Source organism: Chenopodium quinoa, unplaced genomic scaffold, assembly GCF_001683475.1.
Source record: "Chenopodium quinoa cultivar QQ74 unplaced genomic scaffold, ASM168347v1, whole genome shotgun sequence".
Taxonomy (NCBI): domain Eukaryota; kingdom Viridiplantae; phylum Streptophyta; class Magnoliopsida; order Caryophyllales; family Amaranthaceae; genus Chenopodium; species Chenopodium quinoa.
The window spans coordinates 4,881,643-4,902,927 of record NW_018742484.1 but is presented as its reverse complement, the minus strand read 5'-3'; the positions used below and the strand labels follow the sequence as shown (position 1 = coordinate 4,902,927).

Sequence of the window (21,285 nt, the reverse complement as noted above, 5' to 3'; positions counted from 1 at the left end):
AAATACATTTCAGAGTAAAGGGTGATGGAAATTTCAGTAGCCTCTTGCATTTTGAAGTACCCCTCTGGAAATTGCCAATTGACCTTATGTTTTTTTCTTAAAACGAGTCCAGCTCTGTATTCTCATTTTACATACCTTTGATTAAAATTATATTAACTTCCCTAAATCTTATATGTAGTGATATAGTGTTTTCATACGAGGGTGAGGCTGGTATTGAAGTAATGATATTTTAACTTGAAATGCTAAAAAATCAGAACAAAATTCATTGCAAAATCATTAGTGCATGGTCTACTATTCTGAATTATAATGAGCAATATAGAGATATCAATTCTCGTGGACGTTTCTTTTTCAATCTTACTGCAAGTGTAAGTTCAACTCGTTCATTTTATTTTGTTTTATTTTGTTCATATTCACTTTGCTCATTTCATATGTATTTGAATGTAGATCTAGTTTGTATTTCCAAAAACTAATACTAGTTCTTTACTCATTTGTCAAACGAGAAAACTATTCAATGCTCATTTGTCAAACTATTCTTGCTCATCCATTGAAAATGAATATTTATTTTTTGCTCATTTGTCAAATGAGCAGTTAATTTTTTGCTCATTTGTCAAATGAGCAAAACTTTCAGTGCTCATTTATCAAATGAATTTGAATTTACTCATTTTATATGACTTTGCTCATTTCATATTCACTTTGCTCATTTCATATTTACTCTTTTCATTTATATTTATCTTATTTATGTATTTTTCTTTATGTATTTTTTTTAAGGAATGTCTTTTTCAATATGAAAGTGATCGTGCTCTACAAAGGAATAAATTTTTTTGTGATATAGCGGAGCCGGAATCAGAAAAACAGTCCCCAAAGAAAGATGTGAGCTTTTCTTTTTCCCCGTATTTGAAAAAGATCATTATTTTTTGGTATGTTTTAACACCACCACAGAGCGTGGTACAATGGAGGTTATTGATTATAGAGAAAGCTCTGGAGAAAACAAGAAATTTCTTTAAAATCTGGTATGGCTTAAGATTTTGTTAGATCATTTGAGAAAAATGATTAGAGTTTAGTTGTTTATCTTGTTCTTGTTCTGCCTATATATGTTCTGACTATATTTGTTCTACCTGTTTTTGTTCTTATTTTAATTTATTTGTTCATTTTCAGAAAAGTGCATTTTCATATTTCATGGATGGTGAAGGAACTATACAAAGTGTTGTTTTGTCTAAAGAGATCAAGTCTATGGAGTATGTAGTGATTGATTTACCCTGGAAGTGTTCAGATGATGATCATTTGCATTGTGGAGTTGCAATGATGAGGCATATGGAAACATATATGGGTTTGCAAAAATGGAATTCAGGTTTGAAGAAAAATAATGTAAGTCTTTCACATTTCATGCTTATTGTTGGTGCTTCAAATGCTTCAAATCTTCTTTGGGTTGATTGTGTGGAGCTCATATGGGTGACAATACTTTCAACATAAGTTAAGAATTACTAGCTATCTTGAATGTTGGTTTGTCTTTAGTTTTTGACGCGTACCCCCAACCAGCTCATTTCATGAAGTGAACAATAACACCTTCTGCCTGTTGTCAATCCTTTTCCTAAATATACTAATTACCCTCTCTGTCATTTATATTCAATAGTTATAAATTTGTTAAACTTGAAGTATGACAGTGTCTAATGGTCTATATATGCTTTGAGTATTGTTCCGTGTCATCCTTGCTGAGTGGGTGACTGAAAAGTTTTGCATACATATCTCCTGCTGCACATGGTGGTGCTTATTTTCTTCCAAATAGGTTTCTAAGGATCCAGATTTATGTTAGATGTTGGTAAATGGCAGCTGGCTATTAGTAGAAAAGATCTGTTTTTGTTAATATCAAATTCCATGAAATCTTTATTTGCATTCCCTTCATTCCATTGCTTAATATATTCTAGATAATAATACCAATTGCCAGCTGATAAATGATAATTGTGTGATAATCAAGGACTAAGGATATTAGTGGAATCAGATTGTCATGCAATTTCAAAATTTCCTGCTAGTGATTAATATGAACCTTGCTAAAGAAAAATGCACAGAATACAGAGTCTTAACCTTTTGATATGAGTGTCATGCTCTCCACTTTTAGCCATCTAATAGATTGATTATTTTTCAGCTGATATTTTCATTTTCTTTTCTCCCTAATTGATGGATGCCTTTTTTTTCCTTTTTTTTTATTTGGAAATGCATGAAGATTTGGCTTTTTATAATGTTGCATCTGTAAATACATTTGAGATGTTTGTTTTCAATATACAAGTCTATGTAAGTCTTTCACATTTCATGCTTGCTGTTGGTGCTTCAAATGTTTCAAATCTTTCGAAATGAACAAACAATTCTTTGCTAATTTGTCAAATGAACAAATAATTCTTTGCTTATTTGTCAAATGAGCAAATAATTCTTGCTCATGTGTCAAATGAGCAAACAATTATTTGCTCATTTGTCAACTTACATGTCTTTTTCATCTCATCTGAGTATTATAATTGTCCTTTTCTAAGGGAATCAAACCCTCGATGCTTTGGTAGTTGCAAATACTAAAATACTTATTTGCTCATTTGAAAAATGAGCAAATACAATTGATACCTTTTATGTCTTGTGATTCAAATGATCCCTTTGATACTCTTAGCCCATTTGTTTCTTTCAGTATCTTCTTGTTTTTTTCTTTACTAAGACTCTAAGTGCACAGAAGAACATAGCAAGGCCTACTCCTATGGCACCAACGGTCACTCTAGATACTGCAGCAGCAGCAATAACTCCAGTATTGGACATTCCTGATGATTCCTGATGATTTCTAACAAGGGCTTAGTTTATTGAACTTATATACATATATATATATGTATATACATATATATGTATATACAGATATATATATGTATATACATATATATATATATATGTATGTATATATATATGTATGTATATATATATGTATATTATATATATAGTTTAAATCCCGTGTTATGCACGGTTTTACTAATTTTTTAGTGAATTATATAGCAACAATTATGTACCAAAAAAAATATCACGAACTATATTTTTAAAGGAAATAAAATAGCTAGAATTTCAATTTATACTCATGCCAAAGATATCAAGATTATTGATGCAAAAGACTTAACAAATCAAATAAAATGAAAGAGATTTGTGGACTATGAGGTTTTATACTACCCTTATACAAAAATGTAAATTTTAGATGAGGTATTTCACCAAATGCCACTAAGCACTTTAATAATTCACCAAATGCCATCAAGGTTTTCAAAATTCACCAAATGTCACCGAGTTTTTTAAAAATTCACCGGGTGCCATTAATGACTAACGACCGTTAACTCCATTAGTCATTAGGATTTAATAATGACACATGTCATGATATGATTGGTTCATTTTAATCATTTATTTTAATTAATAAAAATTAAAATTTCCATGATGAAAATTGTTCGGGTAAAGTTTTGGGGGTTATTTGACCCTTTATGGGTTAAAATTAAGCTCTAAATTGGCAAAAAAAATAACGTAAATGCCCCGTTTTGTGTGTCAAAAAATATCTCGATTAGCGAGTCATTTTTTAACCATGAAAATTGATCGGGTAAGGTTTTGGAGGTCATTTTGATCCTTTATGGGATTAAATTAAGCTCAAAATTAGGAAAAAAAATAATGTAAATGCCCTGTTTTGTGTTTCGAGAAATATCTCAATTTGCGTGTTGGTTTTTTTAACTATGTAAATTGTCCAGGTAAGGTTTTGGCAGTCATTTGGGCCCTCTATAGATCCAAAATAAGCTCAAAATTTGCAAAAAGATAATGTAAACGCCCTATTTTGCGTGTTAAGATCGTAATTTTTTTTACCGTAAAAACTGCAAAATGAGGCATTTACGTTAAATTTTTGCCAAATATGAGCTTAAATTAGATCCTAAGAGGGTCAAAATGACCCCCAAAACCTTAACTGGTCAATTTTAATGGTTTTAAAAAAAATACACTTATTAATCCCAACTATGGCTGATTTACTTTTAATAAGCCCAACTAAGGTTTATTATCTAATAATCCTAACTATTGGGTATGTTTGCTAAGAATAGTCCCAGCAGGTCACTAACCTATTGATGCCGGTCATATTCCTACGTGACTTTTGTTTTTTTAATTTTTTTTTTGACTTAAATCCTTCTTTGATGTAATTTAAAAAGAACTCCCCCTCCAATTTTTTTTTCCCGTTACTTACGCTCTCGATTTGTGGCAAAAAAAAATCCCTGTTTTTAATTCCTTTAATTTTGCGATGGCATGTGGTAGGATTCAAGGAGGTGGGTCTTCTTCTTCATCTTCAAGCTCCAGGGGATGGATGTATTCAACCACGAAATGCAATTGTGGATTGGATGCGGTTGTGCGCACAGTGAAGAAGGGCCCTAATGTTGGTTCAAAATTCTTCAGTTGTCCAAAATGGCCTGTAAGTAAATTGATTATTGTTTGCTTATATAATTTTGTGGGTAATTATACCTTACTTGCCTTAGTTAATTGGTTAATCCTTAAATTGAATTGAAATTAGGGTTTACTTCAATTGTACAGGATACTGAATGCAATTTTTTGAAGTGGTTTGATTGCAACAATGGTGACGACTTGAGATTTCAGATTTTTGAAAGGGAAACAACAATTACGGAATTGGAGATGCAAAAGAATATGTTAGAAGACAAAGTGAAGAGATTGCAAGCAAAGAAGGGACACTTTGTGGATGAAGTACAAGAGATGAAAGCAGAAATTAGCCAATTAAGGATTGAGCTTATGAGATCTTCAAGGAATAAATCCAATTTAACAATGACCCTGTTTTTCTCAAGGTTTTTTTTTGGCATTGTGGTTTTCATGATGAAGTAGGGTTGTAACTTAGAAATGAATTAAGTGGTGTGAAGTTGTAATCCAAGTATCTTAGGATTAAGTAGCAATACTAGTGTTTTGGAATTAGTACTTGTTGTTTTGGTATGTAACTTGTGACGTTTTATGCAATGGAAAATAAAATTCTTCTTTCTAAAATACATGTGTAAATTGATTTAAATTTAGTACATTGCAACAATGATATCTTATCATAATTGTTTGAACAAAATACCTAAAATATATTGCAACCCTTGTAGCCAAATCCAAAATATCGAGCAAATTAACAAGCTGGTGCTACACTATAGAAGTTTTCATGATGAAGTACAGTTGCATACTAGATTCATAGACAATTCATAGACAACTTAAGGACATAATTATTTTATGCATGCACAAAGTGTTGAAGTACTACTGAGTTGGGTTGTGGAGGGTTGATTGCTGACTTGATTGACCACCAATGATGTAATTCAAGTTTTGTTAGTTCAATGCTTTGCTGATGCTCCTCATTGTGGTTGCTGCCCCTACTAGCTCTCTTCTAGATTTACCCCTTACCTGTTCAAAATATGTAGATATGATTAGTGAATAAACATGATTAGTGAATGATGACAGTGGTGAATTAATAATCATGGAGTTGGGTTATCTTTCTTACATTATTATGTACAGGCCCATCATCACCAATGACAACTCCAACTCCCCTTGGCACTAGAAAGTTGGCTCTTCCTCTGCCCCTACCACCTCTGCCCTTTCCTTGGCCTGCTACTGCAATTGCAGGTTGTGCTGAAGCTGAAGCACCTGCAGACTGTCCTGCACTTGAAGTGGCTGCAGATTGTTGCCCTCCTCTTGCACCTTTTCCACCTCTAATTTATCTTCCTCCTCTCCCAAGCATTGTGGGTTGTGCAGAGATATCTTGGTGTGCAGAAGGTGCACTCTCAGTTGCTGACAGAGGGGTTTGGACTGGGTTGCCCTCTTTCCTAGGCCTTCTCCTAGGCTTTTTCTGGGGTAGTTCACTGGTGGTGTCTGCATTATCCTTATTTGGGCATCTCCTCTTGTTATGTTCTTTGGATTTTCAGACAAAACAAGACATTTCAATACCAGTCTTAGTTAAAGATCCTGGTTTCTTAGGGTTCTCAAAGGGGTCCCTAATCCTGTTCTTTCTTGGTCGTTCTGAACCTGATTTAATGGAAGGTGGGTCTAGGGGGCAGACAATTTTAAGCCAATATCTTTCACCCTATAAGGGTGGAATTGATCCTATCACATGTGTATACATTCAATTAAACACATACCACACACACAATAACCAAGTGACATCAATGAAGGGAATTAATTGCATGACTTATGTAAAATGTCAACTACATGTACAACAAATATAGAAAGGGAAAGAAAAGTTAACTGCATATGCTTTCAGATAATTCTCTCTAGTGTAACAAGGGTCCACAAACTCTTCTGCTTCTTTGTTTAGAAAGAAGATGCGGGCACATGCATAACAGCAGGGAATGCCTAACATATCCCATTTCCTACAGGTGCAAGTTTTTGCATCCAAATTAACTACTACCTGATCAAGGCAGTAGGACACATTGAAGAGAGTCTCTGAAGAAGGGAAGACCTCACAGTATGCTACTTTATCTTTCTCCTTATTAAGCTTTGTCTGAATTCTTGGGCAAAGAACAAAACTAGACTTGCTCATTTCTTGCCTCTTCTTAACAAGCCTTGGCATGAGACTAGATCTTATCTCCTCAAGCATGTACAAAAGATGCTTGGTTCTGGCTTGAATAATGTAACCATTGAAGGTTTCAGCAATGTTGGAGGTGATGGCATCTGTTTTAATTGATTTCTTCATGAAATCTCTACAAAAAGAGGGTGTATTGTAAAGATTTAAAGTCTCTGCTACATCACAGTTGATTTCACTCAACTCTTTCAAAGCATCATCATAGTCTGCTTGTTGTAACACTTTGCAATTTTCCAGAATTCCAATTTGAACTCATCTCCTCTAGAGGTCTTGTGCCAGTGCGCAAACACATGCTTGGCACAATGCCTATGTTTTTCTTTTGGCAGAACAGTTGACACATCATTTAAGATAGTCTGTCACATTGAAAGTAAACACCAACAAATAAGATCAAGCAGAAAAATCACAAAACACAAGGCAAAATATTAGTAAAACTCAAGTTTTTGACATACTTGGTGCTCATTAGAAATGAGCAGCTCCATCTCCTTCACCCAAGTCTAGGCATGCTTGAAGATGCTTGAAGAACCATTACCAGCTCAAGGTGTTTTCTCCCTCTACAGCAGCCCAAGCCATAGGATACATTTGATCATTTTCATCCCTCCCCACAGCACAAAGCAGCTGGCCACCCAAGAAATTCTTTAGAAAACAAGCATCCACAGCCAAGACCTTCCACAACCTTCCTTCCACCCTTTAGCTAGGCCCTCAAAATAGATAAACAATCTCTGGAACACTAGTGGAGGAACCTTTCCCATGATTGTCACTAACTCAGTATGACTTCCAGGGCTGGTCTATTGCAAACAAGCCAAGTACCCTCCCACCTTCTGGTCATGCTCATGCATACTCCTATGAAGCAGTATGTGTGCTTCATACTTTACTTTGTATGCAAAAACCCTAGTCACTATAATCTTATAAGCCCACTTAATGCACCCAACAATCTCCTTGGTAGGCCAATGAGGTCTTGTTTTGAACACATCAATAAACTGCTGAGCAACCCACCTGGCTTTCAATTGCCTGGTCTTCACCAGCAGTGTAGCCTTTCTAGTATGCCAAGAAGCATACAACCTAAAAGGACAACTCCTTATGCACCTTTCTCCAATTCTCTGACCCCTTCTCTTGCTGCTTTCATTGATCACAAGATTCTTCCCTTGGAACACTGCACACTTTGAAACTGCTTCTTTGAAGTCATCCCTTTTGGCAAACCTCAATCCTACTCTCCAATTGAACTGAGAAAAATCAGTGTTTGGGCTAACTAACAACCCCGATCTTTTTCTTCTGTTAGCCTCAACACCTTCATCTTCAGTTGTTGCTGGAGTATTCTCTTTCTCATCACTCTCTTCATATTCTGATAAACTCTCAGTTTCCTTTGCTTCCTCTTCTAGATTCTCAGTACTCATCTTCCTTTCCACTGCTTCTTTAGCCAACTAAGCAGCTGCTTGTACTAGTTGTGTGGTACAAGCCTTCACTCTCTCTCTTGCCTAAGAGTATTCCTCATCACTAACCTCAGAGTCATACAGTTCCCCATCATCAACAATGGTCTCATTATACTCATCATCTAACTCTGAATCTAAACCTTCCAATCCCCTTAAAAAACCCTCTTCTTCCAAGTCATCATCATCTCCATCAGTTGACTCATCATCAGTATAAACTCCCTGAAAGAAGTTGCCTTCATCAACAGCCTTCCCCTTCTTACTACTGTCCACTAGCACACCTTTCCCTTTATTTACTGCAAGGTTATAAGGGGGGTCATCTCCTTCACTTTCATCACTATTATAACCATATAGAAGCTCATCAAGTCTCAGAGGACTATCAGGCCTGTTATCAAGCCACTCATAGTCATCTGGCACACTATTAATTTTTGTTACAGTAGTAGTTTGTGCTTTAGGGGTTTTTTGTGGAGTTGGGTGTTTTTCAAAACTGAAGATGAAGTAGTATGGGTAATAAGGGGTGACTTGGGGAAGCTTTTTATTTGGTTGATGTGGCAGATTCTTTTTTGGGCAGCTGATGGTCAAGATTGGGTGGTTCTTTTAGAATTAATGTTGGGGCAGTGGCTTTTTTTGTCCTAGGACTTGACCTCGCTTGAGTCAATACAGTTGGTGGGCCCCTTTTTTAGTTTACTTTTCTTTTTGTTATGCTTGGATGTGTGTGGGGTAGACTGTGAAGCTTGTGTTAGTGGTTGGAAGTGTGTTTCAACAGGTGTGGGCTCTTTCGGTTCAAGTTATGGTAATTTCATACCATGGAATATATATAGCTCCACACATCTATACTTAACACCCAAAGCTGCTACCTCCAAAGCATCTTCATCACCTTGTAGTCTCCTCAATCCATCTACCATACTAAGCCCAGGAACCAAGAACAAAACACCTTTCACTTCTTTATCCCTACTAAACTCCTTGGCTAACTCAAAAAGGTCAAAGAAACTAACTAAATCCGGATCAATTGCTTTAGTTTTGCCAACACCTCCCTCATACACAAACCACAATTATTAATGTCTTTGAACAACCCACTTTGCCAAAATTTCAAATTTATCTTATCATCCATTGCAACCTAAAGTCTAAATGCAAACAAAACAACAATTACATATCTACAAGCATGCCACGAACAGTAAAACCCAGAATCAATATGCAATTAAACGAAACTAAACCCAGAAAATTTGACAAAAAAAAATTCAATTTTTTCAAATTAAATCGCTAAGCACAGACCCAATTAACACAATTCATGCATAGTTCTAGGTTTCAAATAACATTTATAGGATTAATTAACACGAAATAACGATAAAAATGCCAACTTTAAGGGATTTAGGGTTTACCTGGTCACCACAATTTTGCTTCGTCTGTGCTTCAATGCATCTTCAACTAGTTGGGTCACCGTCGCTCCTTTTTTCCCACAAATGGAAACCCAATTGTTGAGAAATTTTACCAATTTTGGAAAGTAAATTATGGTTGAGATGATATAATGGAAGAGAGGAAGCAATTATGGCGGGCTTAATTATTTTGCAGAGAGTAGTTGAATGGGTGAGAAAGAGGGTGACGTGGCAAAAATTTTGGGAGAGAAAGGAAATAAGACAAGTCAACCTAAGTTTTTGTCCACGTCAACAATGCTACATCATCATTAATTAAAAAAAAGAAAAAAAAAATTAACTTGTTTAACCGGTTCGCAGTCAATTGGGACTACTCTTGGCAAACATACCCAATAGTTAGGATTATTAGATAATGGGCGTTATTGTGAGTTAGTTTATTGAACTTATAATAGCATGGAGTCTATGTTAATGTATGTTCATTATTATGATTATACGGAGTAATGACAAGTAATAATTAATTAATTATTTAATGGGTGAGTTTTTTTTAAGTCAATTGGGGCACATAAAATAAGGCGTAGGGAGTAGTATTATGAGTGAATTTGTATGTTTATTCAATAGGAGTAAAAAATTCATCCATGCATTTCAAATCTCTAAATTCTTGGAAGAGTGCTTGTAACACCCTAAAGTTCACCCTCCTGTTTTTGTTCTTTTTCTTCCTTGCACTCTAGTGAATGTAGTGCAAGGAGTTGAGATGGTGCTATCTATTTATATTTATTAAATTAAAATGATCTTCGTTTGAAGTCTTATTTGATCTTTGTAAGGGACTTAAAATGTGTAATGTTAGATTAAGATATTAAAAAATAAATATTTGAAATACATGAGGTTTAAAAAATTAAACCAAATGTGTCCCATAAGTTTTCATTTTGGTGATAATAAAATACATTATTAACCATGAAAAAGTTAGTATTTTTAGGTATTGAATATATGTGTTTCTTTATTCCCTTCATCATATATTACCCTTGTATTTCTGGAAGAGAAATATACTGTTGCTGCATATACAAGTATAATTTATGTGTATTCAATCATAAGTTGGCTTGTTAGTTACCCCCAATTTTTTAAGGTATCCCAATATTACTCTATTTTGTGCATCTCTTATGTTTTTCCTTCCTTTATATATAGCCATGTTGCCCTTGTATCATGCATGGCTATTTTAGATAGCACTTTTAAACAATCTGGTATTAAAACTGCATGTCATGTCAATGTTACTAGTTTACTACTAGTAAAGCTTGTTACTCCGTATTTGTTATTGAAGTAAGTACTCGAAAGCATGTTATGGCTTGCTTTCTCTTTAACTGATTATACATCTCATTTGATTTTGCTCTGATCATATTGTGCACCCATAGACTATAGCCAAGTTTCTTGCATTATTATCGTTTTAACAGTGTAGTTTTGAATCTGCAGTCTCATCTTAGATAATTTTAGAGCCCTGCTAGGATAATGAATTTTAACTACCAGCTTCAGAACCAGATGTCTGATGAAGAAGAGTTTGCGCAAATGCTAAGTTCTTGTATCTCATATGACGATGGTTACCTCTCATCACCGAATGGAAGCTCCCCTAATATGTGGGGTACTTCAATCAACATTTCCCATTCGGTTGCTCATCATCAAGGTTCGCAATTTGTGCATGGAGAAAGCTCATCAGGTACCAAAATTAAAGATACCTCGTTGATTGCTGATGCTAATTCTCCATTTTCCGGGGTTTCATATTTGCCAGGCAATGGCGGTAACAACATCAATATATTTACAAACTGTGGAATAGTTTCGTGTACTGTTAGAGAGAATTCCCCAGCTCAACAGCAGAACTTCCAACCAGGCCAAATTTACCCAAAAAGGAATGGAAGACAAGGCGACCAGCTTCCTAGTCCAACTTATTCTCCGCAGATGATGATGCCAGCAAATCAAGCATCGATTACTCCTTTCATGAAGTATAAGAAGCCCCGGATAGAGATGACACCGGAGATTTACATGCATTCTTTTTCTGTTCCGCAGCTATCACCTAGTCAAGTCCCTATGCAGTTTAGAAGTTACGATCCTGTGACAGGCAGTAGGTTGCATCAGCAAAATATGGTACCAAAACAACAGCAGAATCAGTCCCCTTTATCGGTTCTCTCCACACAAAGGCATCCGATGCAGAGTCAGCCTCCACATCAGTTGACCGGAGATGTCCTGAAACAATTGACTACTACTGCTGCAGTGAGTGGAAGCATATGTTTACGCCAGCTGGTGTTTTTCATTCATCATCGACAGAATAGGCCACCTGTGAGTTGTTTAGCCTTGATAAAAAGTTTTGTTCTGTATTTCTAAACTAAAAACTTGCATTTTTGTCTAAAATCTAACTTAATCACAAGCTCTACATGAGTATTTCAATTAATATGGAACTTTGAATTCCTTGATTTGAGGTACTGATTTCTTTTTCCATTTGTACCTTGCAGGAAAATAACATTGGCTTTTGGAGGGAATTTGTGAAGCAGTATTACTCTCCTATGGCTAAGAAAAGACTCTGCGTGTCCATGACCTCCATGTTTAATAGAGACCGTCATCAGAAATTGTGGATGTGTGATTTATGTGGATCAAATGCAGCCAATGCAGGGAAAGGATTTGGTAAGCATTCTGCTGTTTATATTCTTGACAAACTTTAGTTACTCAGTATAATAAATATTTACTATGTATTATCCACTATCACCTTATCTACCTGCTGATTTCATGCATATCTTTTACTTGTAATATTATAAAATTTGCAGAGACATCTTATGAACTTCTTCCAAGAATGAGCCAGGTTTACTTCAAAAGCTGCGTTGAAGATGAACTTTTATACTTGGACTCACCTGTTGAAACAATACTTCCATCAGGATCAATGATGTTGACGTTTAATAAAGCGGTACAACAAAGCATTTACAAGAATATTCATGTTGCTCACCAAGGACAACTTCGCATTGTATTTACTCCAGAGTTGAAGGTCAGTGACTTTTGCGCTTTTGTGCTTACAATTTCATCTTTGCATGAGCTATAAGGGCTTTTCTGTCTAGTGCACTATGCTCACTCTTTCTGCCATCGTGATAGATAATATCTTGGGAGTTCTGTGTACGATCACATGAGGAGCTTGTTTCGTGAAATTTCCTTGCAGCCCAGGTACTAACACTCACTTTTATGTTTCCTGGAATCCTGGTTCAACTTAAGTAGTAATCTGTCCTATAATATCATGTAGCACATTAGCCTCAAGTTCCTCTAAGGCTCTAACATTTGCTAATAATGCATCAATATTTCAATGTCATACAAATTTAGAAGTACTTCCTAGTGTTTTCCTATGTTGTTTTCAATGTCATACAAATTTAGAATATCAAGATTTATCTATTTCATTTCTGCCCCATTAGGCCGTTACACTAAGTGCTTTTGCTTTAATCTTCTTGGTCGTGGAGGTTCTCATTGAATTATAATTATGATATGAGTGGCATATAATCCTGTCAAAAGTTATTATATAACTCAGAATCATGTCAGTAATTATTTAGCTTTCATGGACTTAATTGAAAAATAAAGCTTACAAGTTTACTCTGCCCTTTTTATGTTAATGTGGGATATATGTGCTATTTATATATATGCTCATGCCATAAGTAGATCAAATAACAATATGTTTACAAGCTTCTTCTTTGGGGCATTTTCTTCAAAAACAAGTTTGAAAAACTGAAAGCATACTCCTCTTAGAATGTTCAATTATTGAACTTTTATACCATAACTACCTACATGTTTATTTATCGAAAATCAAAGACTAATCCATGAAGGCACTATATTTAATATGAGACTGACTTGAGTTGCTCTTCATTTACATATATATATATGTGATGCAACATATATTTATAAAATATCTTACCATTGCAGGTTAATGAATTGGTTGAGATTGCTAAACAATGCAAAAGTAATGGAGGGTTTAATGAAAGGAATGGAGTTCAAGCACAGGATCAAGTAACAAGTAGTAATAGGTAAAACATATGACCCCTGGCTCCAAGACCACCCCCCCCCCCCCCCGGTCCCCTGGAACTGGATGGCTGCTATTATTACTTATCTAATCTCGTTCATACTAGTTTTAACTATTCCATCATGTAGTTAAGAATGAAAATGATTGTTTACTCCATTTTCTGGCTTGCATATCTTGTTCAATGAGGGAACAGGGATTTATTAATATCTAAGAGTTAGAAGCGAAGTTATACAGCCTAAGAATATCGAGCTAGGAGGTGTTTTCCCGTTAGACGAGTAATTAATTTCTTCACTGATGGTCTTTGTTCTTGGTAGGCTAATGGCTGCGGGGCAAAACCTAGCAGCAAACTTGGAACTACCTCATGTTAATGAAGCAGGCTTTTCCAAAGTATATGTTCGATACATGCAGGTATTTTAGCTTTCATAAATTGCAACATTCCAGTTTTCCAAATTTTACTATTGGTATATTAATATAGCACTCACTGATTATGGCTTTCAGATGTCTGACGTTCTTAATTCTATGAAAGATCTGATTGGTATGTGTGCTGATAGCCAATCCAACAATTTCAGTCCGACAGGTAAACACTTGCTTTCAGATGCCATTGTAGTTTTGTTTAGTTTATGCCCTGCGACTCCTGCCTGCAAAGATTTACTATCATAGACTTGTAGCATTGTTTAATACGAAGTACAAGGAATTTTTGAATGTATTATTAATATATGCAAATAATGGACTTGAGGAAATGTCAAGAACTATTAGATTTGTGGTGATTAATTTAATTGCACTGCTTGATAAAGTTATGATGCGTCTCAACTCTGTCAAAAATCAAAAATACTGCTCTGAATGATCTAGTTTTTTTTTTTTTTTTCTTTTTTCTTTTTTTTTTTCTTTTTTTTTGTACCTCCACTGCTACTTGGAATGGTAATCGTTGCATTTGTGACTGTAAGAATTGGTTTTCTGATTATGCAGAGGCTCTGAAAAGTCTTCATCGAGAATCAGTACTGAAGAATCATATCGAAAGCATAGCACAGATGCCGCAGACACCAAGTGCTAACGGTAACATTCTGGTGTCAAATATTACAACTCAATCACCAAATACTAGCAAACAGGCCATGCTGAATCCCCGAAGCTATCAAAGCCCCAACATCAGACCATTATCTTACTCTGTGCCATACAAGCCCTTATACTCTTTGCCAGGTAGTCCTAACTCTCATCAGCAAGGCCCAACCGTTATGCACCAAATAAACGACCTTCTAGCTCGTACGCATACTAATGGAACCCTAGCAAAAGGAGGATCACAAAGCAGGGCTGTGTATGCCCCAAAAATTGGTACTCAGGCTGCAGAATCTGCTGAGCTAACAAAGGCTGATGCAATGCTGACAAAGGTGAACACATCTGTTATATTGGGTGGTATGGCGGACAAGGGTAAAGGGTTCAACTACTCATCTGGCAGCAACTCATCTGCTAGGATCTTCGCTGATAACTGCCTGGTAAAGAGAGAACCATTGTCTGACGATGACACCACCTCGAATGTTGGTCACCATCGGGTTGAGAAAAAATGATCGTCATTGATGATTTAACCTGTAATCTGCTGTTTTTGTGTAGATTTAATTACTGTGCAATTTGAGTCATGTTAAACTCCGTGATAAAGTTATGTTGCCTAATTGCCTTTATTCTCTAGGAACTTCATAGCACATCTCATTAGACTTGGCTGTTAGCTCCTTAGGGATGTGTTATGCGTATCCTTCTTTTTATTTCATATAATAGACAAGAAAAATTTATGAACTAATTAGTTACTATGTTTTTGTATAGATCAAATCTGCCTTTACTAATCACTAAGCTAGAACAAATTGAATTCTAGAGGAAGATGAGACAAGCAACAAAAGAAAAACAATCTGTTGCCTAAGAGATCATCTACATTTAGTGGACTAACAATTACCAAATTGAAAGAAAATGCAACTCAAATCTCCATTGTATTCTACGTATTGACTGTCTAGATCATCTACAATTAGCAGACATTCTGTTACGATTTGCAAACCCGAAAGTCCAACACGGTTAGTAGGACTGGAAGGCACGTTTTGGGTTTTATGTTCGGGTAGTGAAGGGGCGATGTAGGGAATCTAGAGGAGATCAACGAGGCAGACTTGTCCACAGCCTACCCGCTGATACAGTTACATGAACAACTTTTTTATCCCCATCAAAGTCTGAACTATCCATGGCTAGCTTTCTTGTTACCTTTTTTTTTTTTTTTTTTTTTTTTTTTGTGAATGAAAGTTTTCTTGTTACTTAGTTTCCTTTGTTTAGTTGATTTAGAACTCTAGTAGTTATATATATAATGTATCCCATTTAATTGAATTTAGTTTAGGAAGATATTTACGATTTAATTTCTTAATATCACTGCTATTCTAGACGTAGGATACATTTTAGAATACATAAGACTTGTAGAAAGGGTAGGAATTGTCGGACTCTACTCTATATAGTGATTTATGAATCTTCAGCTTTTGCATGCACAATGACGGGGTGAGATATATTTTTTATATAGGACATGACTTTATATATTTTTTAATGGCATAGGACTCTCAAAAGGTTTAAGACCACCTTGCAAGAAGTCAACTCGTGTTGCTTCAATAGAGGCATCATTACCCAACAACGATGAACAGATCATGTTTATTGGACTGTGTTAGACTTGAGGGGAGGATAATAGAGTTTAGATTACGTAAAACTAATTAAGTGTCAGAAACCCATACTTAGAGCCATGTATACTCAATAATAGGGAGATATTATAGATTAACACTCTTAGGTTTCTAGATTATAGTTCTTGTTAGTTGATTAGTAACAATTCGTAATTTATACCTACTATTATATAAGGTGTTTTTCATGAAAATATTTGTTTTTCTCAACACATTCAAGCTACCAACTTGATAACATAAGCGTCTCCATTCTTTTTTTTTAGTGACCGGTCGTCTAGTTACTAGAGTGAACCTTCCCCTTAATTATAACCACAAAAAATCATTAATTTCAATAAAACAAAAAGGTTAATGACTTTATATCCACCCTTTATGAGAAATAGGTGGTGAAAAACTATGGAAAAGGCACCGGCTTAACCGGCATCCCACAATTCAAAAGGATGTCCCTTTTTAACAGAGTCAGACTCAATTCAATACGGTGCACGGACCAGCACAACTTTTGTCCTTTTGTTGGCAATCTTTGTCCTTTTATGATATTATATTGTAAGCAAATGACAATAGTAAAACTAACAATGATAGGATAAATATTATCAAGACAATATTTAAACTAGTACTGACAATATGATTTTTAGCGTTTAATCAATACGAATTCACTTTTATGGTACTAGCTATCATTACTCTACTACTTACATACCATAATGAATCTTCTTTTCTAGTTTAATGCCCACCATGCTTCACAATAATAACTGTTTAATAAGAAATTTTTGACCAATACCTGAACTTAGTTGGCAATAGAACCTCCGGCGTTCTTCAGCTTCCGGCTATACCAAGGTAGCTAACCCCAACCCTGCCTTCCTTAGATCAAGTTCGGCACAGATCTAATTCGTTTCATACCTTAGACCGTAATCTCTACTTAAACAAGTTATATTGTGTTTCTGATGAACTTTTAAACAACAAAGTAATTCATTTGTGATATAAGGTTCAAGAGGATAACGTTCCCTCTTGAAAGAAAACTTTTTATTTAATAAGGAAAGATTACAACACTCATATATCTTACAAGCTGAAAGCTTAAATATACATGAACTGAACTAGAGTTTCTCTACTTTAAGAGAGATGGAGAACCAATCTGTCTCTTAAGGTGAGTACTTTTCTCTAGAAGTCTCTCTAAGGGTTTTCAGAGAAATGCCCTAACTCACTCCTTCAACCCTACCCTTCTTCTTAATCTACCATCCTTTATATAGCAAAGGATTCTTATCTTCTACCAACACTCATGACTCAGCAAGTTCATAAGAACCACTACTTTTTACAAAGATATTTTTCAAAAGAAATATAGAAGATAAAAAACATGGCTATAGTAGATTGCATGACTGTTATTATGGGCTCAGTATTCCATTATCTCGTCCATCATCATGTCTTGTAAACCACCCTCACTGTCTTTACTATCTTCATAATGGACATACATAGGATTATCATCTTCTATGCCGAGGTCTTTAACACATTTTGCAGCATATGATTCATCCTACGTTATGAAAGCTTCAAACGGATACACATGTCCTTCGAATGATAGAAATTTTCCACTCTCAACATCTTCTAAATATTTGTAGATCGACTCAGTATTGTTAATGCCATCTACTAAATATTCTCTCATTTCGCTTGGTGCTACAATTGTTGTAGTACCCACATGGAATATAATAGGAGGATTTTTGATTCTCTTGATAAAAACATTGAGATATTGTGAGATATTAAGAATCCCAGTGCTCTTGCTTCAGTAGGATTTTTTACAGTCTTTTAACGAACTAGTATGAGATCTTGAGTACTAAATGCCACTTTCCTAAACATTATCAAATAATGAGGCGGACGGACTTGTCCTTCTATAACTTCAATATTCGCACATTGCACCCTTGCTTCTAGCTGAAGATTTTCTTTTTTGTCATCACAAAATCTTTGGACCTTATTGAATGCATATTGTTGGAACTTTATAAGCTTTGGATAGAATGAATCATTAGAAGTAAAGAAATCATGAAAGACGTATACCATTCCATAATCCCAAGCTTTATAATGTATCCAAATGAATGGAGCATCCGATGAAGTGGATACGGATTAATGCGTAATTATGCCACTTTAGAGTTTGTAGGAAACTCTACTCGTTCTTCCCATAGGTCTCAAACATCAAAGAATCGACTGGATCTTGTTACTACCAGCTCGTACCATGTTCTAAAATCATTATCCCTTATTTTATTGAGTATTATTGTAACACCCCCAAATCTCCCTCTACGGAAATACTAGTATAATACGTATAATTATACCGTAGAGATAGACTTAGGCGTATTACCGCCGCGTGATTACGCAAGGCTACTCAACTTACTAACCAAAACCAATACTTTGCAGCGAAAACTTCAATACTTTCTTTATTAATAATAATATAAATAGTAACCATAGTCATGAGTACTCATAATTGAACAAAGACCAACATTCCTAATCTAGGTGAAAAACATTCCCAGGACTCCCATATGCATAATTTTTGACACCACCTGAAATAAGTCAACATTGCTTACCATTAAGGTAAACAGGGCGAACCAAACTAGATAGGAAATACAGATTAGCAAAATATGCTAAGTACGATAAGTGCAAGATAAGTAAATTCAATTTATTAGCAAACATGCTTTTAAATACCAATTCCAATGTTAATCCAATAATTCCAAAACTCATAGTTTCAAAACCAATTCCAATAATATAATTCCAAAACTTATGATTCAAAACCAATTCCAATAATAATATAATTCCAAAACTCATGATTCAAACCAATTCCAATAACTCAATAATTTGAAAAACGATTTATAAAACCAATTATTCTTTTGAAAACCAATTCCTATTTTGAAAACCAATTCCTCACCCATGTGTGCAGACCCCCCAAGCTAGTCTCATACTATTTCAAGGCTATTCTTGAGAAAAGACTCGGTCATACAAAGTCCAAAGTCTTATCTACCAAATCCGCATAGTGGGATTACTAACAACATGCTTGTAAAGCTTTAATGAATAATTCAATAAAAGTCCTCTTTGAATAAATTCAACCTTTATAATAGGTTAACTCAAAACTCCTTTTTATTTAATTCAACGTGCTTTCAAAATCAACCTTTTAATAAATACTTGAGAACTAAATCTCATATAAATAACTTTTTAAAATCAATAACTTTTCCTTTGCAAAACCTTTTTAAAAACTCTTTAAAACAATTCAACATACTTTTTTTTAAAACCAAATTCCTTTAAACATAATAAATAATTTCAAACCATTCAAAACATGATATTAAAATCATTCCTTTAAAAATACATTTATTAAAACAAATATTAAAATCAATACCTACAAACATACTTTGTTTCATAAATCATGATTCAAATCAATTTAATTCAATCACCAATATAATCATATAAAACATGCTATTCAAACCAATCACTTTCGAAGGTATCTAGCCACCTAAAGGTATCTTGATTTCGAATATCAATCAACACTTCGCACTTTTAAAGTTCAATCACGAATACACCTTGCAATTAACATAACCATAAGGTTATCACAACATCTTTAGACATAAACCCAAATCTAATGTGCATGATCTATAAAACTCTTTTAAAATAACACTTTAATATTAAATTATAGCTTTGAAATAAATATTTATATTTTATAAAACTAACCATGAAGAAAATAAAGGAATAGGATTAGAGAGAATTGAATTTGCGTTGGAAAGAATAGGCAGAACTTGAAGAGGCCATAACTCATTTGATGTAACTCTAAATTGGGTGATTCTTGATCCTAACCTCAAGGATGTTTTGAGAGGAACAATTTTCCGTGAAATAGAAAAACCCCAAAACTGATCAGAAGTGCCCGAAAATTGGCTTCTAATATATACGGGCTGATTATGTATGAAAAGAGTAGAAAGAAAAGTATGAAAAGGTTTAGGGAAAAGAAGTATAAGAGAGAAGAAGAGAATTGAGTTTTGGTGTGAAGAATATGAGAGGTATGAGGGGGTATTTATAGGCTCATGCAAGAATATGGTAGGAGAATGTAGGAAGAATTATGGGAAATTGGTTTAAGGAAATTACTTGGAGAAGAGAGGTAGAGAATTATGGAAAGTCTAGGTTATGGTGATTAGGTAATGAAGAAATAAGGTAAGTATGTTGTAATGAAATATTAAATAGTAAATGGCTTTGCTTGGGGAATAATCAAGAATGATTTAAGGTAGGGAAATAAGATGATCAAATATTTAGGAGATGGAAAATAAGAATAAAGGAAAATAAAAGAATTGAGGAAGATAATTAAAATACAAAAATTACCAAAATAATTTTGCTCAAAATACAATATGGTGGCCGAAAATTTGAGCTTTCCTAAACTCATATTTTTGGACCTCCCTTTAAATATTTAGGCAATTATTTTGCTAGTTTTTAAGGAACAAAAATTATTGTGTAAATAATATATTTTGTAGAAAATAATAAATTAGAAAAATAGCAATTATTCACTAAATAATTTAACTAAAAAAATCAGATTTTCTACACTTAGAAAATCCAAAAATCATAGCTAATTAATTAGGAATTTTCGGCCCTCTTAATTAAATAATAAAATATAATTTTGCTTATTTTAAATATCCAAAATATATATAAATAATCCCGTTTTTAAAATAAAATAAATGGATAATAAATCTTATCCAAAATCCAAAATAATAATTGAGTTTTAAAATGTTTATGGCGCCAAAATTCAAATATCATTTTGGCTCCAAAATTCAAATAGTAAAATAAATTACTAAAATATCCTTTTTAGAAAATATTAATTAATTAGAAAATACGTTTAAAAAATACGGGGTATTACAATTATATTTTGTAAATCAGGAATGAGTTGAAATAACATAATCGTTACTTCAAACATTAATAGCCTTTGGATTGCTCAATGGAAACCCTTGATTAAACCATCTCGGGATTGTTATTTTGCTGAAATGATCAAGCCCTACATTAGGCCCAACTGGAGGGTGAAACCCGCTCCATTGCTTTGATTGTTTCATTAATGAGAGTTTTTCTCTCTGCATCCATCTTTTGAAGTTGGTGTGCAGGAGGTTTTTGTGTTGCCTTGAGCTTCTTTGACATTCTAATTCTCTGGTCAAGCTGTCTGCCAAAGAATTCTTTAATCCCTGAATATGTTCAACAGTAA

At 34.4% G+C, this 21,285-nt stretch overlaps 2 protein-coding genes and 1 long non-coding RNA gene across 3 annotated transcripts; 2 read left to right on the top strand and 1 right to left on the bottom strand.

The window, feature by feature from the left end:
• Positions 1–4,066: 4,066 nt before the first annotated feature.
• Positions 4,067–5,062, top strand: LOC110719501. Its single transcript, XM_021898455.1, has 2 exons — positions 4,067–4,444; positions 4,564–5,062. The coding sequence occupies exons 1-2, from the start codon at positions 4,277–4,279 to the stop codon at positions 4,864–4,866; spliced, it is 471 nt and encodes a 156-aa protein (XP_021754147.1). The 5' UTR covers positions 4,067–4,276; the 3' UTR covers positions 4,867–5,062.
• A 72-nt stretch (positions 5,063–5,134) lies between these two features.
• LOC110719502 lies at positions 5,135–10,133 on the bottom strand. The gene is made up of 2 exons (XR_002511108.1): positions 9,390–10,133; positions 5,135–5,412 (listed from the first exon to the last, which is right to left on the bottom strand). It is a non-coding gene; the product is annotated as an uncharacterized LOC110719502 (long non-coding RNA).
• Positions 10,134–10,877: 744 nt separating this feature from the next.
• Positions 10,878–14,969, top strand: LOC110719186 (probable transcriptional regulator SLK2). Its single transcript, XM_021898087.1, has 8 exons — positions 10,878–11,699; positions 11,873–12,041; positions 12,182–12,396; positions 12,501–12,542; positions 13,314–13,414; positions 13,725–13,818; positions 13,909–13,987; positions 14,377–14,969. Exons 1-8 carry the CDS (start codon positions 10,878–10,880, stop codon positions 14,967–14,969), a joined length of 2,115 nt encoding a protein of 704 aa, XP_021753779.1.
• The last annotated feature ends 6,316 nt before the right edge of the window (positions 14,970–21,285 follow it).

Bases quoted from the DNA above. Each gene is read 5' to 3' on its own strand.
- LOC110719501 (XM_021898455.1), top strand. From the start codon at position 4,277: ATGGCATGTGGTAGGATTCAAGGAGGTGGGTCTTCTTCTTCATCTTCA. The intron at 4,445-4,563 runs GTAAGTAAATTG...TCAATTGTACAG, and splicing joins TCAGTTGTCCAAAATGGCCT to GATACTGAATGCAATTTTTT.
- LOC110719186 (XM_021898087.1), top strand. From the start codon at position 10,878: ATGAATTTTAACTACCAGCTTCAGAACCAGATGTCTGATGAAGAAGAG. The intron at 11,700-11,872 runs GTGAGTTGTTTA...TGTACCTTGCAG, and splicing joins ATCGACAGAATAGGCCACCT to GAAAATAACATTGGCTTTTG. The intron at 13,819-13,908 runs GTATTTTAGCTT...TATGGCTTTCAG, and splicing joins TATATGTTCGATACATGCAG to ATGTCTGACGTTCTTAATTC.